Source organism: Gopherus evgoodei, chromosome 4 (genome assembly GCF_007399415.2).
Source record: "Gopherus evgoodei ecotype Sinaloan lineage chromosome 4, rGopEvg1_v1.p, whole genome shotgun sequence".
NCBI classification, from domain to species: domain Eukaryota; kingdom Metazoa; phylum Chordata; order Testudines; family Testudinidae; genus Gopherus; species Gopherus evgoodei.
Genome location: NC_044325.1, coordinates 85,885,493 through 85,904,751, shown reverse-complemented (window position 1 = coordinate 85,904,751; position 19,259 = coordinate 85,885,493). Strand labels below are relative to the sequence as shown.

Genomic DNA, 19,259 nt, shown 5'->3' with positions numbered 1-19,259 from the left:
AAAAAACCTTACTTGGCATTTTTATACACAATAACATTGTATACAACCAGTTGATTCAACCGCTTACTTTTTGGGATTCAGCCCCTGTCCTCTCCAATTGGGGTGTCTGAACCCTTATTGTCATATCCCACCAATTGCTTAAATAATTTTTGGAATGTGTATTGCCTTGTGTATAGTTATTTTTATGCAGAGCAAGACAATGAGTTACAACATTTGGGACTCCACATTTACTCTGAAGAATCTTTTTAAAGAAGAAAAAAAATCCAGTCAACCCTTAGTTAAATCCCACACACTCTGGGCTGATGCTAGCAATTTAGTGTAGTTGAATGGCAGGCCAATCTGCTAGTCTCTAGAGTTTTAGCCAAAAACCATCCACAAACACACGGCTGATTTCAGTTTTAAAGTACAGCCTATTCTTGGAATACGTGTGGGTTGCAAACCCAAATTATACTTTATAGTTCTCTGCATTTCTGAATAGACTTACCATGGTAACACACTTTTATTACTTACTAGTCTCAGCAAAGTCAATGGCTCAGAACTGGCCGGAACTTTGTTATCCAAGAAAACTAGATTTGCTTACCCCTTGAGTGAAAGGTGTTGTTCATTCCACCAACTGTATTTGCAGTACAGTACAAGGAAAATGTTGATCATATTTGCCTACATTATTTTTTCTACAATAAACCAAGTGTATTTTACACCCACCAACTGCATAGATTGTTATAGGTAGAGCAGGTAGTATTGCCTATAGTTACAGTCCCCTGACACTGTCCATTAAAAGAGCCTGTTTTTAGTTGCACGTAACTTTGCCAAACTTTGTTACATAGATAACCTTAATTCTGTCATTTCCTAGCTTTTAAATACTTGACATTCTTAGCATTCTTTTAATGTAGTTTTTTGTTTCCAATTCTCTAGATTATTAAAAAGCAAACTAAAAAAAACCACCACAGAAATTCCATCATGTGGAACCATATTGATTCCTACATGGTTCATCAGCAGATTGAGAACCGTTAGATCAGGGGTCGGCAACCTTTCAGAAGTGGTGTGCCAAGTCTTCATTTATTCACTCTAATTTAAGGTTTTGTGTGCCAGTAATACATTTTAACGTTTTTAGAAAGTGTCTTTCTATAAGTCTATAATATATAACTAAACTTTTGTTGTATGTAAAGTAAATAAGGTTTTTAAAAATTTTTAAGAAGCTTCATTTAAAATTAAATTAAAATCCAGAGGCCCCCTACCGGTGGCCAGGACCAGGGCAGTGAGAGTGCCACTGAAAATCAGCTCGTGCGCCGTCTTCAGCATGCGTGCCATAGGTTGCCTACTCCTGCTTTAGATTCACCACACAAACTTCTGGTACTACATGCAGCAGTAGAAGATTGTTACACTCTACATGGGCTAACCGCCAGAGGGAGAGAAGGCACATGGGGGAAAGGAGTCCAGGCGATCTGGCTGTATTTTAAAGAAGCCTTATTGCGGGCACAAGAACAAACCAACCCAATGTGCAGAAAGAATAGCAAATATGGCAGGCAATCAGCTTCGCTTAGACCAGGAGTAGGTAACCTATGGCACGTGTGCCAAAGGCGAGCTGATTTTCAGTGGCACTCACAGTGCCTGGGTCCTGGCCACTAGTCCGGGGGGCTCTGCATTTTAATTTAATTTTAAATGAAGCTTCTTAAACATTTTAAAAACTTTATTTACTTTACATACAACAACAGTTTAGTTATATATTATAGACTTATAGAAAGAGATCTTTTAAAAATGCTAAAATGTATTACTGGTACGCAAACCCTTAAATTAGAGTGTATAAATGAAGACTCAGCACAGCACTTCTGAAAGGTTGCTGACCCCTGGCTTAGAGAAACATTCAGTGATCTTAAACACAAAAAGTAAGCTTACAAGAAGTGGAAACATGTACAGATGACTAGGGAGGAGTATAAATATATTGTTCGAGCATGCAGGGATAAAAATCAGGAAGGCCAAAGCACAATTGAAGTTGCAGATAGCAAGGGATGTGAAGTGTAACAAGAAGGATTTCTACAGGTATATTAGCAACAAGAAGGTGGTCAGGAAAAGTGTGGGACCCTTACTGAATGGGGGAGGCAACCCAGTGACAGATGATGTGGAAAAAGCTGAAGTACTCAATGCTTTTTTTGCCTCGCTCTTTACAGACAAGGTCAGCTCTCAGATTGCTGTACTGGGCAGCATAGTATGAGGAGGAGGTGAGTAGCCCTCAGTGGTGAAAGAACAGATTAAGGACTATATAGCTGGACATGCACAAATCCATGTGGCTGGATGCAATGAATCCAAAGGTGCTGAGGGAGTTGGCTGATGTGATTGAAGAGCTGTTGGCCATTATCTTTGAAAACTTGTGATCAGGGGAGGTCTCTGACGATTGGAAAAAGGCAAATATACTGCCCATCTTTTAAAAAGGGAAGAAGGAGAATCCGGGAACTACAGACTGGTCAGCCTCATCTCAGTCCCTGGAAAAATCATAGAACAGGTCCTCAAGGAATCCATTTTCAAGTACTTGGAGGAGAGGAACATGATCAGGAACAGTTAACATGGATTCACCAAGGGCAAGTCATGCCTGACCAACCTGATTGCCTTCTATGATGAGATAATTGGCTCTGTAAATAAGGGGAAAGCAGTGAATGTGATATACCTTGACTTTAGCAAAGCTTTTGATACGGTCTCCCACAGTATTCTTGCCAGCAAGTTAAAGTATGGATTGGATGAATGCAATATAAGGTGAATAGAAAGCTGGCTAGATCATCAGGCTCAACAGGTAGTGATCAATGGCTCAATGTGTAGTTGGCAGTGGGTATCAAGCACAGTGCCCCAGGGTCTGTCCTGGGGCCGGTTTTGTTCAACATCTTCATTAATGATCTGGATGATGTGATGGATTGCACTCTCAACATGTTTGTGGATTACACTAAACTCGGGGGGGGAGTAGGGGGTAGATATGCTGGAGAGTAGAGATAGGGTCCAGAATGACCTAGACAAATTGGAGGATTGGGCCAAAAGACATCTGATCAGGTTCAACAAGTCCAAGCGCAGAGTCCTGCACTTAGAAAGGAAGAATCCCATACCCTATTATAGGCTGGGGACCGTCTGGCTAAGTGGCAGTTCTGCAGAAAAGGACTTGGGGATTACAGTGGACAAGAAGCTGGATAGGAGTCAGCAGTGTGCCCTTGTTGCCAAGAAGGCTAACCACATATTGGGCTGCTTAGTAGGAACATTTCTAGCCAATCGAGGGAAGTGATTATTCCCCTCTATTTGGCACTGGTAAGTTCACATCTGGAATATTGCATCCAGTTTTGGGGCCCCCATTACAGAAAGGATGTACCAGTTCCTTTAATATTGTTGGATGGAGATTATCCAGCCACCCCCCCCCCACACACACACACATATTTGGTCCCACTAAGATGTTTGAGTTTGATTTCTACCTCAGATGTCGTCAAGCCTACCTCCATATCCTTGCTGCCATTAGCCACCCTGCCACTACCCATAAGCTATTGATTAGCCTCATTAAAAACAGAGGCTAATTATTTGTTTAGGTGTTGGACCAGGCTACATAACCTTTAATCTCCATCTCATTCTCAGCACTTAGTGGTCCCACTTCTTTTCTTAGTTATACAGCTAGAGAACCTTTACTACTGGTTTTAATTTTCTTTGCAAGGTCCAACTCTGCTTGGCTTTTGGCAGGTCTCACTTTATCCCTACACTTTCTGACCTCCAAGATGTAGCTTTCCTTGCTGATCCCTCCCATCTTCCATTCTTTGTAGGGTTTCTGCTTTTATTTAATCACCTGTTTGAGATGCTTACTCATCCAGCTTGATCTGCAACCCTTCCCTATGAATATTTCCCATTGCTTGGGATGAAGGCTTCAGATAGCTTCTGCAACTTTGACATAGTAATTCCAAGCCTCCACATCAGATCTTGAGTTCTTTGGTCCAGTCCACTTCCCTAATTCCCTTTATTTATTAAAAAGTTAGCTCTTTTGAAATCAAGGACCCTTGTTGCAGATCTATTTTTGTTTATCCTTCCATTTGAATTGAATTAATTCATGATCACCCAAAGCATGGTTGTTCTCTACAGCCAGTTCTTCTCTGAGTTCCTCACTACTCACCAGTACCAAATCTAAAACAGCCCTTTTATTAGTAGCATTTGTCCTCCAATTTATATCTGAGAAGTTAAAAATCTCACAATTCCCAGGAGTATTTGTCATTAAAAACATTAAAGAGCATTTGATGTAGCACCTTATATTTGTCTTCACTGAATTTCATTTTGTTGTGGATAGCTCAGTTCCCCAATTTATCAAGCTCCCTCTGAATTTTAGCTTTATCCTCCAAAGTGTTTGCAAACCACCACCCCCAGCTTTGTGTCATCTGCAATGATCAGTATGCTCTCTATTCCTACATTCAGGTTTTTGATAAAGATGTGAAATAACACCAGACCCAAAACAAATCTCTGTGAAACCCCACTTGAGACCTCCTTCCAATCTGACATTATTCCAATAATAGTTACTTCATTGTTTGTGGTTAACTAATTATGTATCCCATTTAATGGTAGTTCCACTAATGCCATATTTCTTCAGCTTACTTATCAGAATGTGACATAGGACTATGTCAAAAGCCTTGCTAAATTCAAGGTATATTATGTCTGTCATGCCCCCTACCCACTAAATCAGTTACTCTGCCAAAGAATGAAATCAAACTGGTTTGGCATGATTTGTTCTTAGTAAATGGCTGGCTACCAGTAGTCACCCCTTCATCCTCCCAGTTTCTGCAAATTGAATGCTTTATACATTGGTCCAGTAGCTTCTCAGCTACTGAGATCGAAGTGAGGGGGCTATAGTTCACCTGCTCCTCCTTTTTCCTCATTTTAAAGATGGAGAAGGGTTAACATGCCCACGACCTCTCTTGCTATACATGAATTTGCAAATAGTGCCAGTGAGGGGCCAAGATTTCTTCAGCTAATTCCTCCAGCAGCTTGGGGTAAATATATGAGACCCTACTGATATGAATAGGAGGAGGGGTACTATCAAAGCATGCCTGTTAATACACCCCAAAATTGATTTTGATTGAAATGATGCCTTTCATTATAGCAAGAGCTCTTTATGAATGAAATGAAAGAGGAGGCCTAGCAGAGCAGGGAAACACCCTGCTTCTGGTGGATAAAAGAAGCTACTCAGGTGATCGCTACCCAAGACAAGGAGCAGAAAAGCACTATAGCTGCAGTCATGAGGTCTGTGAATGACTTCATGCTAAAAATCTAGCCTTGCGGAAAGGGATGCAAGGTGTAACAGACTGTAGTAGTGATGAGAAGCCAAGTGTGCAGCTGCCCATGTACTACCTTGGGCTGAGAAAGATCCCTTCCTTGATAGAAGATGCTTGTGAATGTCTTGAGATTTCTACAGTGCACTACAATTCTCACATTTGGGTAAATAAACCAGCCACAGCTCATATTTTATTATCATCCCACATTACTGCTGAGGGTGAATGATCACTGCAGTTAAACTATTCTGTAAGTGGAGAAATCATTTTGAAGGAAAAAAAACACAAAACTTGCCCTCCGTAAGGAAAAGCATGGCGCCTTTACAATCTGTCCAAAGACAGTCACCAAGATAAAGGGTAGTGCTCAGCACTGGAGACTCTAGCTACTGCAGATTAAAGATCTCAATGATTAAAAAAAAAGAAAAAAAGAGACAGTGGTAATTCACTTTATCCCTTCTCTAAGTGAAGTAGGAACATGCCCCTCAGTTTATTTACATTAGTTCTAAGAAAGGAGGAAGAGGAGTAGCTACTACAGAAGTTCTCCAGGAATGAGTGAAGGACTGCACATATCACCCCAGTCTGAGTCACTACACTTTACACACAAAAACCAAACCAGACTGTCAAGAGTCATTTCATGTATAAGCATGCAATGCATTAGCCACAAAGCAGTACCCATAATACAATTTTGGCAGGTATCAGGTCATGGTTGCTTTTTTGTATAACACTTATACGGGGAGTTAGGTGCATTTGTTAAACATATTTTCAAGCAGAAACAATTACATAAGAAAATAAAGGAAAAGCTGCTGGGGCAAGACAACTCCTAACACTTTCACAAACAATAGTCTGACTTTAAAAAATTGCTTATACCTGTGGAAGGCTATGTAACATTGCCACAACTGGAGTGCAGAGGACAAACTTAAATTAGGTCAGAGATATGAAACTCACTGTAAACAAGGGAAAGAATTTACTCCAGTTAACACAATTAAACTTCCATCAAGAATCTGCAGTTATCTACCACCGCAGATGTACTTTCCCTATATTTTTAACATACAGCTTTTACAAAAAAAAAAAAAGAAGGTGGTTTTTTTTTCTAAGTCTGCTTTCTCAAACCACTGTTCAGGCACAAAAATTGTATACAATAGACAGCATGTTTATATGTACGATTTATAAATCAGTAGGTATATAAGAAAAAAATTATCTTTTTTCCCCCTCCATCTTAAAAGCAGAGTATCCAGATCATGGTCATCATGGTAGCAATGCTGATGACTGCTGTACTAATCATTGTGGTTTGACTCCTGTTACACAGATCTTTTTGGCAACATTTGAAATTGAAGTTGTCAACCTTGTATTTCTCTTTAATTTGGTTCATGTCGCAGTTGGAATATTTATAGCAACCAGAGAGCGTGCTTTCACCTTTAAAAAAAAAAGAAAAAGGTAAGACGTTATGCAAAAATTACTAGCTTCCCTGTAGAGAGAAAACTGTTTTACAAGGGTATTCAAAAATGTTAGATATTCAGAGGGATTTCCCTGCATTGTTTGTTATAACAGAATGCTCTTGTGAGCTGTTTGGGATATAGCAGGTAGAGATGAATTCAGATCAGAACTACTTATAAGAATCTGAATTTCACAGGTGGACTCATATCAATAGATGGTCATAACAGACACCACACACACAAGAAGATAGAGTTTTGTGGCTCTGGCTCATCTCTCACCCCAAGCACTGCAATCTGCAGGCAAGTGGCTCTTACGTATTATAAGACCAGCACAGGGCGGAGATGGCCTTCCAGTGCCCAACCTGGCCAAACGGGATTAGCTATGAAATTTAGGTCCTAGTTCCTGGAATGCTGGTTTGCACTCATCTCTAGCTGGAATGCAAAGCAAGAGAAATGCTGGCAGGCAGAGTAGAAGCCTACAATTCAGTTTCCAAATTGGACTGCAGTGAAAATGAAAGTTTGTGTACTTATCAGTCATGTACCACTTGGCATAAAGAAGCAACATATATCCCAATCCTAAATTAGTGAACTGGAGAGTGCTGGCCTCATAGCTGGCAATGAGATTTCCTCCTTTTACAAGTTTCCCACACGTCCACCAGTCATTCAACAGAGCAGTCTGTTGGATGCTTAACTGCACAACGGAATCTCTTAAAACCATGTCCCCACAGTTGTGTTGGAACATCCATAGTTATAACAGTTCAAACTGTATTAATGCACACAATCCTACATAAAGCCTAAAGAGTCAACAAGGACTTCAGTAAGAGTGTACTTCAGATGGACATTCATACAGACATGCAGAAATAAAACCTATTTGATTACACTGGAATCATTAAAATTGAAAAAATAAATACAGTAAATTATATTCAAAGTCTACCACATTTGGAAGGAGTGTAAACATACCAACTTTAAGCCATAGGCAAGAATCAGTGTCACTTGGGCAGGTAACATTGGTCTTACATGGCACAGCAGTAAGTGGACAGTTGTAACACTTCAGCATATATCCTGAGAGAGAGGGGGGGGAGGGGAAAGAAGCCAGTTACTAAGTAATAAAAAACTTATTTCAGAACATCAAATGTACAAGTGTGACTTTTCAAGATTGTTAGGTCAAAACAGTTAAATCCCTGAACCATAACCTCATGATAATCTGGTTTAAGTACTGCAACTTTTAGGTCAAACCACCTAATCCTTTAGTATTCAGATTCTGATTCCAACACTGAAGTCAAATTCAGCTCCTAATAGATTTACATAACTACTGCTTCCTGCTCCAAACAGCCTGAGTTTTAGCACTTGGCAGGGGACCTGACTCCAACAAGGCCCTGAGCAACTGGAGCTGGATTTAAACAGATTATGTAACTGCTGTTCCACACTGCCTGAACCTACAGCCTCCATTCCATTATCATCCTTTTCTCCTTTGTTTTACCAGTAACATTAGTACTGCCCACCCGTTCACTTTACCAAAATTAGACCTTTATCTTTCTTGACCCTTACCTTCTCCTAGATCCACTCCTCTCACCCCTCCTCCTCTATTGCCTTTCCCTTCTCTGCTCTCATTAACTCCACCTCTTACCATCCCATCACTTTACCAGTCTCTTCCTTCACTTCCTGTTCTAGCAAGTCCTCAGTTCCCCTGCATCTCTTCTTTGCTGCCAATGACATCAGTCCTAATCCTAGCCCTACTGCTTTCACTCCTCACTTTCCCACATTATTTCTACCCTCCCCTTCTTCATGCTCAGTCCTCAGATTTTATTCCAAGCCCATGTCTGTTGGAACGCATGCTCCAGTGTAGAAATAAAAACAGCAGTGCCACCAAGACTTGCATACAAGTTGTTACACTCTTCCTTCCTTTTCTTCCCTACTCCCAAGTTGTCCGAAGTAAGACTGCAAGCCTCTGGGGCATGGACTATGTCTTGTTTGTTCTTGTTGAAGCTAAAGGCAACTGTTCCCTGCAGTGAGATCAGGACCTTGCCCTATAAAAGGGGAGACTTCTGTATTAGGGAAAGGTCTCAGATACATCACACTCAATATAAATCCATTCAGACCTTTCACATCACATTTTAGCATGTCTGCCAACCACATTATTTCTTCACTTCCTCAGAGCCCCTCTTTTCCTGCAGTGAAGTCACAACCATAGTCCTTCACTGAAGGATCAAGAACAGCAAATGAAGCAGAGATGGGGAAGCAGCTGGACACAACACTGCTAAAAACAGTATAGACATGGGAAGCATTGCTTAGGTGTGCAGAGAGCCGGTGTAGCGGTTCACGTATGTCGAGTACTCTACGTTGCTAAGATGTGCATCACCATCTACATTGCTACTTATAACCAAGCTACCTGGGTGTGCAGTGTCTGTACCTTAAGTCCAGACATATCTTAAGTCCATGTACCTGTCTTCATACAATGTTTCTCAAAACTGCCCTATGCAAGATAGAGTGTCAGTGTTCCTGTCACCCTCTAGTCATTGCACTCTAAAGAAGTTATTTGGAACATACTGTGAGGCCGTGGACACAAGTGTCAAGTAACCACTTTTTTGGCCAGTGGCGCTCTGAGGTACTGGAGGGTTAAGAGAATGAGGTCCTTCCAGGTTGGCAAAGGCCAGTGGGGAAGTGCTGGGCTCAGCGCTGCAGGAAACTGACAATGCTTCCTACAATAAGAGAAAAGCTGCCAGATACACACTTAGAGGCCTTGGTACAGTCTTATCAAAATTACATCTTTTTAAGGTGACAGTCTGGACCACTGCCATCATGCATTGAGAGTCTTCCCTTTGCAATAAAGATCAAAACGTTGAGAGTTGTCCCACCACCACATCTAGATGCCTCAGATTTCTTTGACATTTTAATCTGAGTCCCATCTTGGATATGGTGCAGAGACTGCTCTTGTTGTATTTATGGAGGATCTCTCAGCCATGGATGATGACCAAATAGCTTTCTGATACCAGATTGAACAAGTGCTTACAGTACTGCTGATCACAAGGCATTGATGACATGCTTGTGGATCTGATGTTGCTGTTTGAGCAACACAAAGCCTCTCAGAATGCTCTCAGCTGGAACTGTTGGGTAATTACTACTGTGATTTGACACTCATGTGGCATTCTCTTGGTCAACTTTATATACAAAAAGGTGCAAGGAGGGTTAGTGAAGAAGCATGGATTGCAGTGTGTTCAACATACTGATGTCACCCAGCTTTGTGTTTCTATCTTATTTGACCCAGACAGTAGAGTTAAATATAGGGCATGGAGGAGCACAAACTGGCTGAGGCTCAATGCATCTAGATTGCTTTCCCAACATTGCCCCAGATATGGTAAAAGTAACACCAGCTGGAGATGTGTGTGATATGCAATGGATGTACATGTTCCCAACCTGGATTCTCATTAGATTTCTGGTTATCACTGAATGATCAGCTTTCAGCAGCAGTAAAGATGGCTTTTTACTGGCTAGGAGGCTACAGCCTTACCTTTCCAACATGGACCTCATCAGTTTAGAGGATGCCTTTATCAAAGCAAGACTGGATTACGTGCGACTACACCTTAAAGCCATTCAGAAACAAAAGCAAGAACACAACGTGGCAGCTTGCTTGGTGAGTGAGAGGTCTTCTCATGTGCATATTCAACCAATACTTTGTGATCCAGATGGGCGGATTATGGAGTCCAGATGAAGTGAAAGATCTTGGTATTGCTCTGTAAAGCAGTTAAGTATTTTAAGAACATCCTATCCGAGAGACCATGTGTCTCTTCATACAGTTGAGATCTGCAAGAGTGCCTGAGATGAGTCCTCTTGGTATACCACAGGTTGGTGGAAGGACATTTCCTGTGAGGGCCCTCTTACCTTTTGCTCCATTCAAGACATGCTGCAAGGATCATTTTGAAACACAGCTAAAGAAATGACCACAGCCTGTGTGGTGATGTATGCAAAATTATGGGGAATTCTTTTTTAGATCTGATTGTGCTATCTGGATAATAGGCGATTGTAGTGCAGTAATTCGCAGGGTTGCGGTTTCTTCTCTTTAGACTGATTTTTTCCAGTTTTTAAATTAACTAGTTTAGTTAAGTGTAAAACGCTCTTGTTCTTTTCTAAATAAATACTGTTACTGTACAATTATGAATGTCAGGTGTTACTGCTAGCACTGGTTCTTTGCAACATGAAGAGATCTGTCAGAAGTTTTTCCATTTGTATAGATATGCTCCCTATTCAAACCTGCTTGAGTTTGAAATCTCATTTGAAAAGCCAAGACATAACCCTTTCTTTAACATGTTGTCAAGTCCCTTTTCTCTGGGGCAAGGGAGGAATTAATTAGAAGAGGGGGAAAAATGAAAAGAAGGAGATCAAGTGGAAGAGAGAAATTCCCCCTTCCTTCTTGCAAAAGGAGGAGATGTGGGATTCTCTCCCCGTCCCCTTTACACATACCAGCATGTGTATGTGCACATTTGGTCCCACCCAGCCACCTCTCCCTCATGGTAGAGAAATTTGAAAAGATTTTTTAGTTTATAACTGGCAAAGTACCTATTTAAAAATCCTAATTCTGAAGTAAATAGTAAGAATTAGAACTTAACATTCCATCTAGGATGGTCTCAGGGAATCCTCTATAAATTTCCACATGCACCCTACTTAAGACATCTGTGTAATAGCCTGCACCTTTGATGCTGATCTGGATAGAGTCAAAACACATCCTATGGAACTTGGAATTCCATCTATACTAAGTCCATATCCCAAGCTCTTAGTCTTCTTGCCCTTGATTTATGTCATATTATTATATGAATATTTACATAATTCTATCTTACTGATATTCTATTGTTGAAATAGGATTCTGCTATTGCACTGGGCTGCAACTGGTTTGCTGTTTCCAATGCAATGCATGCTGCATAAAAGATACAGATTGGCAGACCACCACAGAACTCTAGCAAAACCAGGTGTGGCTTACTTCCCAGGGGCTGTGCACAAGGGATCACTGAGCCTACCTGTAGCTAGTGGGCCAGAATAGCTTCTCGGAAGCACTTCTGCCACCTGAAGGAAGTGATGAGAGGATCCTCCCCCTGCATATTTGCTCAGCATCAGCACAGCTACTTGGGTCTGATGCTGGGCTCATAATTTGCTTTTTAATGTAGACATTTCAGGATACCTACCAGAACTGCAAAACACAGCCAGAATAATGAAGCCAGTGAGCAGGACCCAATTTGTTTTGTTCCCGTTCATGTTTCCTCCTATATCTGGAAGCAGGAGCACAGTCATGAGTTAGGATTACATTCATTAGCTCAAAATATTTAATGTTGGGAAAAAACACAAAACTACAAAATCATCCTTTATAAGGGCAATAGGATTTGGAGATTCGAGATGGGGACCAAAGTGTCAAAGTGGAAATAATGATCCCATACCTCACTGGGGGAATAAATTCAGTAATGTATGTGAGGCATTGGATATTACAGTGATGTGGGCTGTATACCCATGAATACCTATGATAGTATTGTCAAGGGTTCTGAATGTTTGTTCTAATTATGTGGCCCACCCATGACAATTACAGATTGTACAGAATCCCAGCTCTCATTAATAAAAAAGTTCATTTCTCCTAGGGTGACTAGATGTCCTGATTTTATAGGACTGTCTTGATATTAGGGCATCTTACACAGGACCCTATTCCTCTCCCACCACCCATCCTGATTTTTCATACTTCCTATTTAGGCACCCTAGTTTCTACCCATCAGGCTGTGAAGAAAACATTCAAAATGTGAGCCAAGTGCAAACCAAAGCAATTAAGTCTACCCGAGACTGTAGCCAGCCTGTCATGGCAAGTTTTCCCCGCTCCATTTATTTCACTGAATTCTAAAGCTCAATGATGATAGTTAACATTGATATTTAAAGAATGTCACTGCTGCTCATTTTGGTAGAAGTGCAAGTGGGTAGCACAAAGCTCAGAGGGGGGAGACTAGAAGTTGCAGCAGAAGGGAAAAGAGACACAGAAAGGAAGATAGAGAAGGAATAAAGATAATGAAAGTAGAAACAGCTGTGGTCCTAAAGGGCAGCACTCAGTGGAGAGCAGCAGGAAGGCATTAAACAGTAAATATAGTAACTGGAAAGTTAACTACTACACAAGAGCCACATCCTACTGTAGTAGGAGGCCTGGCTGCCTCCTGAGCATCCTCTGGTGGCCTTTGAGTCAGTCTGCAGTGCTCTGTGTTTGAGTATATTAAGGGGAAAAGGAAAAAACAAAGCACTTATCCATTTCCATCCCCCTTTGGTTCTGCTTTACTAAGTTAACCAACATTCAAAAATATACTTTAAGTCCATCCATTCTCCTAGGCCTGTCGCCTCACTCCCAAAGTTTCAAGTTTCTCTATAGGAGCCTACTCTGTGAGAACTCTGCAGGGTCGGGAGCCTGGCTTCTTCCTTCTTCTCTTACTGGGGAAGCAGGTGATTCCTGCTCAGAAGCATTCCCTTAGTAATCAGAGTTGTTTGACTCCAGGCAAACCCAGTCAGACTTTCCCACAGGAGTCTCCTGCTCACCAGGTTCTACCCTCCACCCTCCTCTGAAGTCAGATTGTTTCCTGCAGGAGCCTTTTTTGCTCTCTGCAGTTTTCCTGAGCTTCTCACCTTCATTGCAGTCTCCTGCTGCTCTTTATAGGGAAGTACTTGATCTCAGGTGTGGCCTATTCAGTAATCAGGGTTGGCTAGTCCCAGGCCCTGCAGCCCTTAAGGGGCATGCCACCCTGTTACACCTACCTTTGATCTTTGAGATCAGTGGGAGGCTTGCACAATGGGAGATCCACTGTGAACTGAGGATAGACCAGGGTTTTTCAAACAAGGGTCACTGCTTGTGTAGGGAAAGCACCTGGCAGGCCGGGCCAGTGTGTTTACCTGCCCTGTCTGCAGGGCCAGCTGATCACGGCTCCCACTGGCCGTAATTCACTGCTCCAGGCCAATGGGAGCTGCTGGAAACAGCAGCCAGTAAGTCCCTGGACCTGCACTGCATCCAGCAGCTCCCATTGGCCCAGAGCAGTGATCCGCAGCTAATGGGAGCTGTGATTGGCAGTCTCTGCAGACGGGGCGGGTAAATACACCAGCCCAGCCTGCCAGGGGCTTTCCCTACACAAGCAGTGACCCCTGTTTGAGAAACCCTGGGTTAGTCTCTGGTACTGTGTTTATAATCCCTCCACAGGCTTATTAAAAATGGCATTAACCCTCTGCCAAAAAATGAAGGTGACACCCCTAATCTATCTAAATAGCTTTGGATCCAAGAGGTTAAAGGATTAGTGGTCCAACCATGAAAATGGGAGCCAGGAACTCCTAAATCCAATCCATCCTTCAACACTGATTCCCTATGCTTGTGTCTTGAACATCACTTAACTTCTGTGTCTCAGCTTCCCCTACTGTAAAATGGGGACAATTTCTACCACTCAGGGGATGTTTTGGGGGTTAATAAATAGTTACTAAGGAGCTTTACTTCCTATGTATTTTATTTGAAGACTGGCATAGATACAGCAGGTAACTAGGAAATTAACATCAGTTCATTCTGTTGCTATGGGACTAGCCAAATTTTACTGATCTCTCGGTCCTTTGTGAGGCACCAAAATAAAATTAAAAAAATTAAAAAAAAATTAAAAAAAAGACTTGCAGCACATTAATGCCTGTCAGCAGACCTCCAAGTTCTTATACACTAAGAACAGAAGCATTAATACAGCAGTAGCCTTTGGACTTCTACCACTTCAGCCTTCGTAATGTCACATGAGAGGATCCATCATCTTTTCACACTCTTTAAGGTCAGATGGGTCTACTGTGATCATTAATGCTTAACACAAGCTACAGAATTTTACCCAGTAATTTGTGTAGTGGAGATATTTATTCTCCCTGACCTGCCTCTCTCTACTCCTTGGAGGAAAGGGAGATGGGGTGGTGGACTCAAAGCTGAAGCAGAACCATCACTTCCAACACCAGCTAGCCATCAGGACTCCTTGTTCTGTCGTACACTGCTCCAGAATGTGGTGCAGCAAAAGGAGAACTGCTGGCTCTGTTGTCAAGTCCAATAACTTGTTAAACTATAACAGCTATAGTTAACTATAACGTTTCTATTTAAGGAGTGCAAATGATCACTTTCCTTAGTAATTCATTCCAGTGGTTGACGACTCGTTTAAGAAGTTGTGTCATTTTGACATTTTTCCACTTCAGATTTCTTGTCACTGGATTTTGTTAGGCTTTTTGTCTGCTTAATTAAGGAGCCCCTTCATATCATCTCCTTGTGTACAAACTTGCAGACTATGAAAGTCAAAATTTAACCTTCTCTTTGATAAGATAAATAGACTGAATTCTGGAAAACACATCTTAGAATAAGAGTCTTCAGAAATTCAATTTTTCTAGTTCTTCTCTGATCTCCCTAATTTTTCCAATGTTCTTTTTGAAGTGTGGAGAGCAGAACTAGATGCAGTAACCCAGTAATGGTCTCACCCATCTCCCTATTCTTACTTGATAATCCTTGGATGTATAAGAGAGAACTCTGTTAGCCCTTTTGCCACTGCATCACATTGGGACAGGACCTCACAGTCACTTAGTCATCTACAATGATTCCTGAGTTCCCCCCCCCCCACAGAATCACTGCTTTGTGGGATAGTCCCCTATCTTTAAGTATGGCTTACATTCTTTATCCCTAAATGTACGACTTGTCACTTGGCAGTATTTCAAACATGTTTGATTGTGCCCAGTTTACTGAATGATCCAGATGGCAGGCTCTAACGCACTAACATTGTATGTCTGCTATCAGTTAGCTCAATTTAAATGGATTTTTAAAAGAGCTATGTTAATTTTGTGTAACCCTATTTTTTAAAAATTGGTGTCACTCATAAGTCAAATGCCTTACAGAAGTCCAAGTAAACCACATCAATTACCTTTATCAACCACACTCAGTTTTGTCAAACAAATGTGATTCTTTCATAAGACATTTTCCATGAAACCATGCTAACTGGCATTACTTAGATTTTTGGCCTCTAATCCCTTATTGACAGTTGGACATAAGCCCTTATATTAAGCCCAAGTAAAATAATAGAAGACTTACCAGCCTATAATTAGCTTGCATTATTTTTAAATGGAAAACAAAGTATTGGCACAACACTGGCCTTCTTCCAGTCCTCTGAAATTTTACCAAGATCTATTAAAAATGAAGACCTGTGGTCTGCAACTAACTCCATTGAAGTTCTTGAAATGCAAATTGTTGGGAGCTGCTAATTTTTGAATCAACTAACTTCAGTTAAGATGCTGTTTAATATCCTTCTTCGTTACAGCTAAATATCATTCAGCATTAGCCCAAATACAAAATAGAAACAGGAACTGAACAATTCTGCCAGTGTCATTTCATAAGTCTCTGAAGGGCTAGTTCAGTAAAAACAAGCCAACTGTCTAAATTCACCCCCGGTGAACTCCCCTGAATCAACAGAGACACACAAGGACTCAATACATCCTGGCACATGCAATGGGAAAGTCAGACATATTTAAGCAATTGACAGTTAACAGCAAAAGGCTCCTGGTTTTTGGAAGCCTCAGATCTGAATGGCATTCACAGCTGCCATGGTTTAATGTTCTTTGGCCAGTTCGACAAAATGTATCGGTATGAACTGACTGTCTCTCTCTTCACACAAATCCTTCTTTGCAAACACACACCTTCTGAAGTTTCCTGAACATTAGACTTATTTTTATTTTGTCATCATCCTAAGCCAATATAAAGTCACTTCAAACATCTCTTCAAAATCCATACAGGGTGGGCAGGATGAGCTGATATATAGTACTTCAGTCTCTGTGGGCATGATTCAGATGATCTGCTCAAGCGACTGTTTTTAATTTTAATGGGACTATCCTGAGAGCAAGAAACTCCAGCGCATTCGAAGTGTGGAAGAATCTTGCCCTGTACAAGTCAGACTGGGATCTTCCTGTACTTCTCGGCACTGCACTTTGATAACCTGACATGCATTAAGGCGTTCTGCTAGCTTTCCGCTCTCAAGCCGCACTTCTCGCCTAGCACATCCGTTTAGCGCTGACTACATATCTAGGCGGCACAATGCTAGGGGCTGCTAATGCAACATTACTGTTGAGGCAGAAAAAAATGGGGGGGGAGAAGAGAGAGAAACGGTCTGATAACCCCTAGCGCAGCCAACTACAGCAAATCCATTACAAAGAACAAGAGAAGCTGCAGCCCTGGGTGCCAAGTCACGGCTCACCGCAGAACTCCCCTAAGGATCACGCCGCTCCAGCCCTGCCGGGGGGTTGCAGGCGACTGCCAGACACAAAGGGGAGCTGGAAAGCCGGACTGCCTCGGGCAGGGCGTGAATCCTGCCGTTAACGGATCCCGCGCGTGAGGCAGGACTGCGGGGAAAAGAAAGTCTGTGGCCTGGGCCCCGCGGTTTCCTTTCTCTCCCGTCAGACCCGACACGGGAACACGGGCCTGTTGCAGAAGCCGCCCCGGGACCCTGAGAAGGCGCGTGCCCCGCGGGCGGGAGCGGGGAGGATGCGACCGGGGTACTGCTCCCCTCCCCCAAATCATCCACTACGTGTCTGACACAGCAGGGCCCGGACGGAGGGTCACTGGGCACCGCACGGCCCTGGAGGGAACGCGGGCTCTGCCCCAAGCGGTTATAATTCAGGAGCCCCCGCCTGACCGCGAGCCACGTCCTGCGCCCCCCGCTGCAAACACCCCGCTGCAAACACCCCGCAGACACGCGGCCCCGCGCCCTCCTGCCCCTGCTCACCCGCCGCCGCCACCGCCGCAGGATCTTCCAGAGGGCTACGCAACAGCCCAGCGGTCTCCGCTCCCGGCCGAGCTGACACCGCCCCACCCGCTGCTCGTCTCCCTCCTCCTGGCCCCGCGGTCTAGGAGGGGCCAATCCGCTGCAGGCGTCTGCGGCTTATCTACCCCCGCAATCTACAGAGCGGCAACTTTCGCTCCCAGGGTGCTATGAAAAAACACCCCCTCTGAGCGCAGCACGTTTCAGCTGCTGTGAAGCGCCCCTGCAAACAGTGCCGCCGCCCCTCCTGAAGGGTTTTTTTGAGCGCTGCCAGTGTAGACTAGCCAATCCCCAGAGCTGAGCGGTGGCAGTGATTTGCGGGGCGACAAGGCGGGGGAGGCTGAGCATGAATTTCTGCAGCTGGAGGCTAGACTAACGCCAGCTTCTTCGCACGCTAATGTTATCCCAGTCCCCAAAGCTGCTTGCACAGATTCTCTTTTATGGGTCTGATTTGCTCATAAGGCCCAGCTGCCAAGACAGGGCAGCTATTTTTCCTCTGCTAGCGAAAAGGAACTCAAGCTCTTCCTCTTTGGAGACAGACACACCCAGCAATGAGGCAAACAGTTGTGTGATTCCTGCTGTGGAAGTTGCTAAAATGCATTCCTTCCCCATTTGTCAGGGATCACAAGATTTGGACTAGATTACCTTGGTTTTTGCTTTACTAAGAAAGGATATATCTGCTCCAGGGCCCTTGTTTGTGAAGAAGGAACATCATTTAAAATTTAAGCATTTATCAAACGGATTTGCATTCTCTCTGAAACAGGGAGAGAGATAATTCAAGCAGACCCACTCTTGTGGTTGTTGTGGAAGTAGAAGCTAAGAGAGTAGACAAAGCTATAATAAAAACAAAACAACGGTGAGGCTAGAGCAGTGGTTGTGGAAACTTTCCTCACTACAAAAACAATGAGGAGTCCTTGTGGCACTTTGGAGACTAACCAATTTATTTGGGCATAAACTTTTGTGGGCTAAAAGCTGATGAAATGGGTTTTAGCCCACAAAAGCTTATGTCCAAATAAATTGGTTAGTCTCTAAAGTGCCACAAGGACTCCTTGTTTTTGCTGATACAGACTAACAGGGCTACCACTCTGAAACCTGTTTCCTGACTACTAAGCCCCTTGCAGGAGTAGTATTTGTCTTACGTACCCCCAAGTTTCACCTCATTTAAAAACTACTTGCATACAAAATCACCTAAAAGTACAAAAGTGTCACAGCACGCTATTACTGAAAAATTGCATACTTTCTCCTTTTGTCTCTATGAAATTTAAGTTTGTACTGACTTCATTAGTGCTTTTTTGTAGCCTGTTGTAAAACTAGGCAAATATGTAGAGAGTTGATGTACCCACTGGAAGACCTCTGTGTACCCCCAACTGTACACATACTCCGGCTGAGACCCACTGGGCTAGAGCCTTTGGAAAAGGAGGTAGATGAAGTAAAGATTTTTGCAAAAGGAAATCTAGCCAAGTCTAAATAAAAGTGGGAGAACAAATATGCAGAACCACAAGAGAGCTCTGAAATGAAGACAGGCAGAATTGTTGTAAGATAAATAAGCGGTCATTTGAGACTGTGTGGTAAAGTATAAGAGTGCCAAGGCCGTAGAATCAGGAACAAGACAATTCAGAGCCACCACCATAAAAGGAAACAAATTGAACACCATTTCTTTAATGTAGCCCTCTCCTCCAGGGTGACCAGATAGCAAGTGTGAAAAATCAGGATAGGGAGTCATAGACACCTATACAAGAAAACAA

At 42.7% G+C, this 19,259-nt stretch overlaps 1 protein-coding gene across 3 annotated transcripts; it reads right to left on the bottom strand.

Moving 5' to 3' along the window:
- Positions 1-5,438: 5,438 nt before the first annotated feature.
- LOC115650326 (CD59 glycoprotein-like) lies at positions 5,439-17,758 on the bottom strand. 3 transcript variants are annotated; one of them, XM_030560086.1, is made up of 4 exons: positions 17,492-17,758; positions 11,881-11,965; positions 7,667-7,768; positions 5,439-6,686 (listed from the first exon to the last, which is right to left on the bottom strand). In XM_030560086.1, exons 2-4 carry the CDS (start codon positions 11,948-11,950, stop codon positions 6,490-6,492), a joined length of 369 nt encoding a protein of 122 aa, XP_030415946.1. In that variant the 5' UTR covers positions 11,951-11,965; positions 17,492-17,758; the 3' UTR covers positions 5,439-6,489. The 3 variants fall into 3 exon arrangements, with proteins under 3 accessions (XP_030415946.1, XP_030415944.1, XP_030415945.1); XM_030560084.1 differs by having other exon boundaries at positions 11,881-11,964; positions 17,479-17,756; XM_030560085.1 differs by lacking the exon at positions 17,492-17,758 and adding an exon at positions 16,951-17,095 and having other exon boundaries at positions 11,881-11,964.
- Positions 17,759-19,259: the final 1,501 nt, after the last annotated feature.